The 11,014-nt window shown below is 33.8% G+C and overlaps 1 protein-coding gene across 1 annotated transcript; it reads right to left on the reverse strand.

Annotated features, from left to right (window-relative positions):
- Window positions 1-578: 578 nt before the first annotated feature.
- On the reverse strand, window positions 579-8,942 carry LOC114368961 (ABC transporter B family member 2-like). The gene is made up of 12 exons (XM_028326262.1): window positions 8,280-8,942; window positions 8,009-8,063; window positions 7,748-7,923; window positions 6,157-6,357; window positions 5,580-5,839; window positions 4,487-5,027; window positions 3,653-4,032; window positions 2,914-3,332; window positions 2,423-2,664; window positions 2,090-2,337; window positions 1,567-1,979; window positions 579-1,354 (listed from the first exon to the last, which is right to left on the reverse strand). Exons 1-12 carry the CDS (start codon window positions 8,535-8,537, stop codon window positions 810-812), a joined length of 3,738 nt encoding a protein of 1,245 aa, XP_028182063.1. The 5' UTR covers window positions 8,538-8,942; the 3' UTR covers window positions 579-809.
- Window positions 8,943-11,014: the final 2,072 nt, after the last annotated feature.

An 11,014-nucleotide genomic window follows, 5' to 3' on the forward strand; every position in this document is an offset into this window, starting at 1 on the left:
TATCCATTCCCAGCTTGAGGGGGGCTCTTAGCAATATAACAGCATCAGTTAGGGTAGTTAGATTAGTTGAGTTAGTTAGCTTTCGATTATAACAACCATACATCATGTGTATATAAGCTTTTACTGTCAATGAGATAAGACAAGAGCTGAAGTTGATCTTTTCCTCTGAAATGTTCAAGCACTCCTTCTCTTCCCTTATGATTTTATAGCTTTCTTAGATGTCATTTGTCTGAGGTAACCTATACTAATAATAAAGGAGACATTTATTTTTATGTACGCATTTTTTTAGACTGTTTTATCTTTTAATGAATTCTAAAAATCACCTCTTAATCACAACCGTTGCTATATAAGATAACTCTTCGATCATGACAATGGAGTGCCTATTTTTAACCGGTGTTAATAAAGATTTTAGTTACAATGTTCATATTTATAATTTTAATTATATTTTTGACGGTGGATGTATGATTCTATAAAAAAAACGATGGATTTATGATATCACATTAACACCTTGAATAAGAGATATTAATTTTCAATATTTTTGTAAGGTTAAATACCAATTAAGCAATAAAGCTAAGAGCTATAATAACCAGAGGTGATGCTTAATAACTGAGGGTCAAGGACTAAATACATGAAGCCATTTTACTTTTTAATAGCACTTACAAACATATATATAGTATATGAAATTATTCCGATCCGACATAAGCTTCCCAACCCACATCATTCTCTATAAACGTGGGGGAAAAAAACTAAAAAAATGAAAAATCACAGTATAAAAAATCCATGTTCATTTGTTATGTTCTTCCATTTTGCTATAATTGATGCTGTTGTTGAAGGTTGACTAATTTATAGTATGCTCCATTTTTATTCTCTATAAGACTTGAATGAGTCCCTTGATCAATTATCTTTCCATCTTGCAAAACTGAGATTTGGTCTGCATTTCTTATAGTGGATAGCCTATGTGCCACCATAATTGTTGTTCTGTTCTGCATTAATCTGTCCAATGCTTGCTGCACAATACGCTCTGACTCGACATCAAGTGCACTAGTGGCTTCATCAAGTAGCAAGATTTCAGGGTTCTTTAGAACAGCTCTTGCAATGGCTACCCTTTGTCTTTGGCCACCAGATAGTTGCACTCCTCTTTCACCTACTTTAGTGGAGTAACCCTCAGGAAGACCGCTGATGAAGTTATGAGCATTGGCAAGCTTAGCTGCTTCAATCACTTCTGAATCAGACGCACCTTCCTTGCCATAAAGTATATTTTCATAAATTGATGTTGCAAAAAGAGCTGGTTCTTGCTGCACAAGACCAATGTGTCTCCTAAGAGATTTCAGATTAAGTCTTGTGATGTCTTTTCCTGTAAGAATTTGATTTATCATTGTTAGAACTTAGAAGAATGTTACATGCACATGGCTTATGAATACAAATGTGGTCAATAACCCATCTCTAGAATGATTGACTTATGCATGCAAATGCATGTTGAGCCTTAGTCATTTTACTTTGAAAAACTTATCTTGTGAACTAGTAATTAATTGGATGAATAAAGTGTTGATAGTTCAAGTATCTTACCATCAATTAACACCCTTCCGGATGTTGGATCATAAAATCTGAGTATGAGGGAGATCACTGAGCTTTTACCAGAACCACTTTGCCCCACTAAGGCAACACTCTTTCCTGCAGGAACTCTTAGATTGAAATCCTTGAAAATAATTACATCTGGCCTTGAAGGGTAGCTGAAATTGATTCTTTTAAGCTCAATTGTTCCGTCCACTGTCTTCAACTCTTCTCCAACATCACATGATATTCCTGACTTTCTATCCATCACTTCAAAAACTGATGCAACCATTTGATTCCCTTTCAAAAGGTCAGGGGCCAGGGCCAATGTCTCCCCCATGGCCAGTGCTGTTACTATCAAAACAAAAAATGCCTTCATAATTGATTTAAAGCTAGCAAGCTCCTTTTCCATCAAAACAGATCCATACCTGCAAAAGGTATACACTCTCAGTACAAGGGTAACCACCATTTAATGAAACATTTATCCTATAACAAGAAACCTATTTAATTTAAGATAAAATGAAGTTAAAGCATCTACCACAAGGCAAGGCCATAAGATGAGAAAATAAAGAACTGGGAAATGCCATAGAATATGCCAGCAATTTGGCCTCGTTGAAGTGAACGTTTGGAGGGATCAACAAGCTCATTGGCATAAAGGTCAAGGACCTTTTCTTCGGAACAAAATGCGGCAACAGTGCGTATATTGCTCACAGCCTCCCCAGCCAGCATGTTAGCTTTTAGATATGCTTTGCTCAAGTTTCCACCATAGCCTTTCATAAAAAGTTTCTGAAATGATCCTAGGGAAGTATTAAAACGCAAACAGGTATGCTAGTTCCATAATGTTGAAATGTGGAGCAAGAAGGAACCTCACCTCACTGATATGACCACTAATGACCAAAGGATATGTGGCAATTACAACAAGTGTTATTCTCCAGTTCAAGATGAAGGCAATAATAAATGAAGCAATAACCAAACCAATATTCTGTAACAGAATTGTTGAACGATCAACAACTATAGTTCGTAATAATGTTGCATCAGTCTCCAATTGCGATGAAAGCATAGAACTTGTGTTGTTTGTATCATCAAACCAGCCAATTTCATTCTTCAAGATAGCTGCAGCCAGATGAACAAGAGAAGTAATAATCAGTAAATTGCAAAAGCACCTTTAAAACAGAATTCATCAGAAAATTGTTTGATCATGAACATAATGAATCCATAAAATATGTAACACAGCATACACATATTGCATACATTCACATGCAGTGTAAAATTGATAGGAGTAAGAAGCTTGAAAGGAAGCATTTCATAGCAAGACAAGTGAATAAGTGATAGAGAAAGTAATAATCAGTTGATCAAAATTACCAGAAAACATCATTTCTCTCACACGAAGGGTAAGTCGCTCTCCCATGATTCCAAAAGAAAGATGTTCAATGGCATGGACAGTGACAGTAATAACTGCTGCTCCACAGAAGAGGAATGCAATTTTTTTAACTTCGTGACATGTTGTCTCCCAGTCCATATAGTATGATACAAGTGCGTGAGAAATTCCAAGTGCAAAAAGTGGCATCTGTGCTCCAGCAATAAATGCACATAAGGTCCCAGCAACTCCATAAAACCAGTCAGGACCAACCATAGAGTACAGCCTTGCTGCTGAAACATGCCTTTTCTTGCCTGCATTTTCTGTTTCTTCAGCACAAACCCGGCCAATAGATTCTTTATCTGATCGAAAACTTCCACCAAGGCTTGTTGTTGTACGGGATAATTCTCTGGAGTAGGTTATGCTGCAGTCACAAGAAATATATAATCATAAGCAGTTATATCCAAGTAGCAAATGTAAAGATAATGGACAAGATAGCCTATAAAAACATTCAATTGCAGAAAAGCTTGAGGTTTCCAATATTAGATTTCTCCATTATAGTCACTTCATTAAATACAAAAGTTAGACAGATAAATATACATTTTCCAAATAATACTATTAATGGATGGATGCCAATACCTCACATGTTGACATAAGTAAGAAATTTCATTTCAAATAATTGCAATTGAGTAAATGACAATTGCACGGGTACTAAGATAGTATTTGGCAATGAGAATGAAGTACCTTGGTTGGCATCCCATGCTAGGACCAATTGATGGGAGGCGATGCAGAGAAGCAGCCTCCTGGAGTTGAACAAGAGATGCATAAACACTAGTTGGGTTGGCCATGAGCTCTTCATGGTTACCAGTTTCCACAATCTTCCCTCCCTGCACAACAGCAATCATATCTGCATTCCTAATGGTAGAGAGTCTGTGTGCCACTACAACGGTTGTTCTCCCAACCATGACACGATCAAGAGCCTCTTGTACACTCTTCTCAGACTCAGCATCCAGTGCACTCGTCGCTTCGTCCAACAAAAGGATTGATGGATTCTTCACGATTGCACGAGATATTGCAATCCTTTGCTTTTGCCCTCCTGAGAGTTGTATCCCTCTCTCACCAACCTGAAAAAATAAAATTACTTGGTATCACCTCTTAAGGAAAATAAAAAGTCCACTATATTTTACTTTGTTATAGAAACCATTTTTCAGCCTTTGACACACTTATCATCTACGATATAGTATAATTCAAATGCATTTACATCCCTGCAATTTCTTTCTGAGAAGTTAAATCTTAACTACAGTTGCTACCTGTTGAATTTTCCTCAAATAGATGATAACTTATAAAATATTTATCTTCAACAGCTTGTAATTCATTGTTGCAATTACTCCAATAGGAATTTCAATTATTTAGAAAAAAAACCAGTATGATCATCATTTCTGATTTCCCTTGATTCTCTTTTCCTTCCTTCTATGTTACATGCTCAAGGGGAAATTTTGGAACAAAAAAAAAAGGCAACTGCTGAAAATATATGTATAACCACATATTTAAGGAATGTGCATAAATCAAATATCTTACCTGAGTTTCTAATCTATCAGGAAGATTGTTAATGAAAGGCTGAGCATCTGAAAGCTTTACAGCACGTTTTAGTTCTTCAAGAGTGGCATCATCTTTTCCATAAAGTATATTCTCCTTGATGCTTGTAGCAAAAAGGGCAGGTTCTTGATTAACCAGCCCAATTTGCTGCCTAAGCCATTTGAGATCAAGTTCCCTGATATCATTCCTGTCTAGTAGTATCTGACCAGAAATTGGTTCATAAAAGCGTTCGATCAACGATATGACAGTGCTCTTTCCAGAACCACTTCCTCCCACAAGGGCTATAATTTTCCCTGAAGGAATGTCAAGACACAGGTTGTTGAATATTGCTACATCTGGACGAGATGGGTAACTGAAACAGACATTCTTAAACTGGATGTGACCCTCCAATTTGCCTAACTTGCGACCGGTTTTTGAGCTACTTTTGCTCACTGTCTCCCTCTCTATCATCTCAAAAATTGGATAAGCTGCTGCCTTTGCTCGGATGAATGCAGAGATATCTGGTGCTGCTTGCCCCAGTGACCTGAGAAACAAAACATGGTCTTTACTGTTCACATACATACCTTAATTTAGAAAGAAAAAAAAAATCTTAACACAAGAAATACAGCCTTAAACCACTTTTACATCGGTTATCCAATAAAAAATTGTAGTGTACGACAAGTTTGTTGATTTTTATAATAATTAACAACATAGAAATTAAACTCTTAAAGATTAAAAGCAAAAGTTCTAATAGTAAATAATTTACTGTAGTGAAGAACAGCAAAACGTAGTATCATTGAATTTCAATGTATCTGCCTAATTAATCTACCCCTGCATTGCATGTGCCACTTTCTGCATGAAAATTAAAACCAAAGAAAGCACACAACTTATTCTATCATGTACAAGTGTTAATAACTCTCCGAGTATGTCTTGTATAACACTATGAATCAATTGTGAATTCTTCTCTGATGTGAACCAATCATGTGAAAAATTATCTAAAATTAATTCAGGACTTAAAATCATTTTTTTAATGTGAAACCAAACACACATAAAATGGCTTGGGCCAAATATGAGAGAAAAGATAGCAAGAGCTTACAGGCCAGCAATGACAACATTGAGCATGGTTGTGAAAGACTCGCCTCCATTGGCAATATTCTTGTGAACAACAATGCTAGTGAACCAAACAAGCAAAGACCACGATAGAAAAAGGACACAGTGCATGGAGCCCAAGCCCAGGCCCTTTGCCAAACCAGCTTTTCTACCGTTTACGTAAGTTTTCATGAGTGCAGCTTTATATGATCTTACTGCCCTTTCTTCTCCCGCAAATGCTTGAACCGTTCTAACATTGCCAATCACCTGAACCCCACAGAAAGTACAACACATTCACTTAATAACATCAAGTATATATTAATGGGTCATGTAGTAGTATAAAAGAACCAGCAACACATTATTTATATTACTATTAGTTGAAATTCATGCAAACAAGAAACTCCGTAGTAAGTTTCACTCTTAATGTAGTGAAATTCAATGATCCCGAATTAATTCCAATTACTAGTAAAATAATGTATCAAATGATATACTACTATAGTATGTTGTTAGCAAGATTCAATTTGATTATGTGCAGAAAGTAGAAGACAGTTCAGCATTTAGTTAAATTTGAGTCAATTATTTACCTCTTCAGCGATTTCACCAGCCCTCACGTAGGCTTTTCGAACTTTTGCAATAAGGCCAATTGTGACGTATGCATAAAGACCTCCAGCAAGGGCAATCAACGGTACAATTGAAAGTGTCACTAGACTGATCTGCCACACTCGAACAAACCCAATAACAAAGCCCGCTACAAATCGGCTTATGTAGTGCATGAAGTTCCCCACCTGTAAATACCAACCTTCAACTATGATCAATCTCACAAATTAAATTACCGCCATTGCACAATTATTAATAGAATTAATAATATGGAGTATATGAACAGTACAGCATAAATTTTTATATTAATAAGTTTATTAATTTTTGTAATTATCTTAAAAATTATTTCTGATAAATAATTAATAACCACCAAGGTCAATTTGATGGTCTTTAATAAATAAATATTGGATTAAAAGGGTAAAGTGAAACCATTGAGATGGCTTTGAAAATTGAAACTCAATAATGTTTTGGTTGTGGATACGTGTTTTCTGACTGGTCACACACAGCTAGCTAGTGCTGGTAGATGCTTAATCATAATTGCATGCATCCTGGAGTAAGTGTGCATTATATTCGAAGTACATGCAACTAAGCTAAAAAGCGCAAAACCTTAAAGGGAACGCAACCATATCGACCAGACGTATGAATGCTATTAAATCCACTGTGTTCGACTTTCATAAATCAACTGTGTCAGAACTCAGAAACAAAGCAAAGGCAGAAGCAGAAGAAGGGAAGAACAATGACCATAATTAAAGAACGTCAACACTCAACAGGTGTAGTAATTGTTTTACCGCTTCGAGTGAGAGTCCCGAACCAGTGCGCGTGATAGTGAAAGAAGCATTTAATACTATATCTTAATCTTAATTAGATACTCCATATTAAATGTTCTGCATTACTATTTTCTTTTTAAATCAACATTTCAAGGACACTTTAGTAATGTAACAGTATTAGTAATATTATAGACTTATAAAATTATAATAATAGAGGATACCGTATTATTTTCAAATTTCGGATTATTTCATTTTTTAAGAAAAAAATTATACAGTAAGAAAAAAAGTTTCACATCCACCATCATATTTATTGAAGAAGAGTTTCCTCTTTCTATTGGTTCATTAGCTGGTGATCTTACCTACCTCTATATCAATTAAAGAAAAGGTCTCTTTCATTCTCAGTCAGTTGATTTAATATTTTACCAAAAGTACATAATGCAATTATGTAAACAAAAATGATGTTAACAAAATATTTCTCTTTATTTTCTTGCTTTGGAGAAGCTGAATAATAGGGGAAAGCGCCATAAATTAATACTCCAATTGACAGCGCAGAAGTGAAGGACAAATAATAATGAAAACCAGTTTTGGGGTCACAATAATGAAAACCATTTAATTATAGGTAGATTGAAGGAGCTAGAAAGAAAACCTAACGAGGTTAAAGTTGAAATTGACCAGGAAATAACAATATTCTTGTCTTTGCACAACATCTCAGTAATTTATAATCTAATGATGATAGAAAAAATATACATCCAGAAATGAGTGGAAAGCATGAAATAATGATGGAGTATTTGCTTAAAATGCAAATGCATACCTTCTCGGATAGTGCATCTTGAACAATGATAATGTCACTAGTAATGGCAGAAATGACCTCTCCTGTTGAAGCCTCAGTATCAAATAAGCTGATATCTTGATTCAACATTGATTTCAAATAAGCCATTCTCATCTTTGCAGCTTGACGTTCCCCAGTATGCATCCAACAAGCCACCTCTATATAATCACTCCATCATTAATAAAATTGACAAATTAAATTAACAGAGATTATATATGATTTTTTACTAGGCCATTTCCATACCTGTCCATGATGAAAACAATATTGCTATACTTAGATACACAAAATCCAACGAGTACTGCAAAATTGACAAAAAAATTACTACATTAAAACACATGCAGCTAATAAGAGAATAGCATTTCTTGAATGCAATTAAGTCCAAATTACCCTTCAATTGATAAAAAGCATCATGGTAGTATTTTTTTTCCAACTAACCTTAGAAGTTTAATTAGGAAGTGGACAAGACAAAAAAAAAAGGTTGTTACTTGTTAGTTGTTACTACAACAACACAAACCTTGGCAACTTTGTGAGAGGCTTCCTTGGGGAAAAGATAGGCCAAGCCTATGACATTAATCAACTTTCCAAAGAAGATAAAGAAAACGGGAACAGAAGCACCATGTACAATTGCCCCAACAGAACCAACACCCATTAAGACATAGTCATAGAAGTCAGCAAAAGAGAAGAGTTTCAGCAGAGAAACTTTATGTTCCTTTTTGTTGCTCTTAGCATCATCCATGGCCGAGTCACCGGAGAGGGTACCCCGGTCTGACATTTTGGCCTGAAAGAGAGAGAGAGAGAGAAAAAAAAAAAAACAAAAAGCTAGTGGTAGCTAACACTACAAGGTGCCCTGCAACTGCAAACTGCAATGTACGTTGCAAAAGGCAAAAAAAGTGAAGATGAGAAGGAACTAGCGTGGAGAAGGTAGGAATAATGGGGTAGGAGGTGGTGGATGTGTCATAATATACAAGGTAGAAAAGAAGATGGAATATTTATTATCATTAAGGATTAGATAGAATGCAAGGTTCACATTCAAGTTACTACTAATTAAGCTAGTGATAATAACCTTAATATATAATTATAACATTTATTCAAGCCAGCTTAAAAGATTGTTTCTGTGTTTGATTCTTTTGTGGTTACTTAGCTCTTTCTTGGGTCATTGCGTGACTGGTTCATATACTGATGAGCTGTGACTTTTGCAGCTAAGCCATAGAAATGCACTACTCTCTCTCTCTCTCTCTCTCTCTCTGCATTAAATTGCATTGAGAGAGTTGTTGGAGTTTGCTATATATATATATATATATATATATATGCATGTAGGTTCCAATAAGTTGAATTGGGCTTGGGTGAGTCGGTGAGTATGACTTACTATCGCTGTACCTTTTTCTTTTTTTGGTTAGCACTCAACATTATCACTGTACCTACATAAGGAAAATGAAGAGAGAAACCATTCAAAATCAATGTTTTTGTGTTGAATTTTCTTAATTTTTCGTTTTCATGTAGATTTACTAAATGTCAGATACACTATCAACTTCTTCACAACAGATTCTCAATAATAATTATAATAACACTTTTCCTCTAATCACAAATTGTTAGTGTTTTCGACTAAGCTTGAGGTCCAATTTGAATAATATAGGTCAACTTAACTCAGAGTACTACTGCATCAGTCTTCATAAAAAGATAAAAAAAGTACTACTACATCGGCTCAAAACCAAAAGAGTTGTAAATTGATTTGGAGTAAAATTATCATGTATCTCCAACTAAATGCCTAAATAGGGTATTATAGTTCTGAAATATCCTTTAGCCTCAAGGAAAACAATCTAGTCCAACTTAGACATCTATAAATATAATCAACGCTGTTGTACAGTAGATAAGTATTTATTTCATCGGGTCCTATCATGCTAGTAAAATATTAATTGGTTTGAGTGTCGAAATGTTTTTTTAGATATTTATCACTTTCTCATGTTGTCTTTATCTTGTTGAAAAATACATAATCACCAAGACCTTGATTCTTATAAAAACTTAACCTAATTAATATTTATTAGAATTCGCTCATAATCAATAATAATGTATTAGACTACAAATTCGTGATACATCAATCTCTCTCTCACACACATATATATGGTATTTTTTTTTTTAGAGTAACTACTTTAAAGCTCATATTTAAAATAATATTTTATTAGTTGATAATATAATGACAAATAATAATATACAATGATTGGTAATCATGCATAAAAACTAAATAATAATAATCATTAGTATTAAATGACGTTATTTAATCATAAGAATCTTCTAAAACAACCATAACAATAATTTATTTCGAAATAATCAAACATAATAGTTGAAAAGAAAGAAAAAAAAATATAGTATACCCCTGATAACTGATATAATACGTTCACATATCATAGGTATACCGTCATATCCACATGGGGTTTGGGAAAAAGGTATATTTTAAAAAGAAAAATATTACAACACAATAAACGTGTTTTTTCAATCATTAATGGAATTTGGAAAATATGCTAATACCAATTGGTCGAGAAATCGAAATTTTATGCAATGAGCTAAAACTAACATGTTTCCTATACCGTCGTTGTGCATCACCAAGTATGAGCATTTTTCGTACGAGATATGGATCGTATCAAATCAAAGCCCCTTCAAAATTCTCCAATATTTGAATTTCCATTGAGAAACACTAGACGTAGAAGCAATATATATCAGCTTCTGCATATTTCTCTCCTTTGTTTCATCAGGTTTGAACAAGTCAAAATTTTATGAAAGCTAAAGTATGCTTTATTATCTAGATAAAATTTAGATTTTTTTTTATTCATTTTTCATTTTCATGAAATTAAAATGTATTATATTTTGTTCTTACAAATAAATATGAACTTACATGTAACAATTTGTGATAGTTATAAATCTAACCCGTTAAGAATTGTCACAAATTATAAAAAATTACTACAAATTGAAGAAAAACTATTATATATAGTTCTAGAAAAATCGTCACAAATTATATTTTTTCATACAAATTTTTATTGTTAAGAATTTTCATGTGGGTTTGAATTTATCCAAAATTTACTCTAGACTAAAATGTCACATATATATATGAAAAATATATTTTAATCATAAATTATTAAGAATTTGAATAACTTAGTTTAAATTTTTTTATTCATATACAATAAAATCCAGTTTTAAAAGGATTTAGTTAAATTCTATTTAACTGTGAAGTGTGCTTTGTTAATCAATCAATTAATT

This window comes from Glycine soja, chromosome 9 (assembly GCF_004193775.1).
Source record: "Glycine soja cultivar W05 chromosome 9, ASM419377v2, whole genome shotgun sequence".
In the NCBI taxonomy this organism is placed as follows: domain Eukaryota; kingdom Viridiplantae; phylum Streptophyta; class Magnoliopsida; order Fabales; family Fabaceae; genus Glycine; species Glycine soja.

What these genes read in the sequence shown, in the direction of transcription:
- LOC114368961 (XM_028326262.1), bottom strand. Translation starts at nt 8,537, where the DNA reads ATGTCAGACCGGGGTACCCTCTCCGGTGACTCGGCCATGGATGATGCT. An exon ending in ATTGTTTTCATCATGGACAG is followed by an intron (nt 7,924 to 8,008) that starts GTATGGAAATGG and finishes GTGATTATATAG; the next exon opens with AGGTGGCTTGTTGGATGCAT. An exon ending in CTGGTGAAATCGCTGAAGAG is followed by an intron (nt 5,840 to 6,156) that starts GTAAATAATTGA and finishes TGTGGGGTTCAG; the next exon opens with GTGATTGGCAATGTTAGAAC.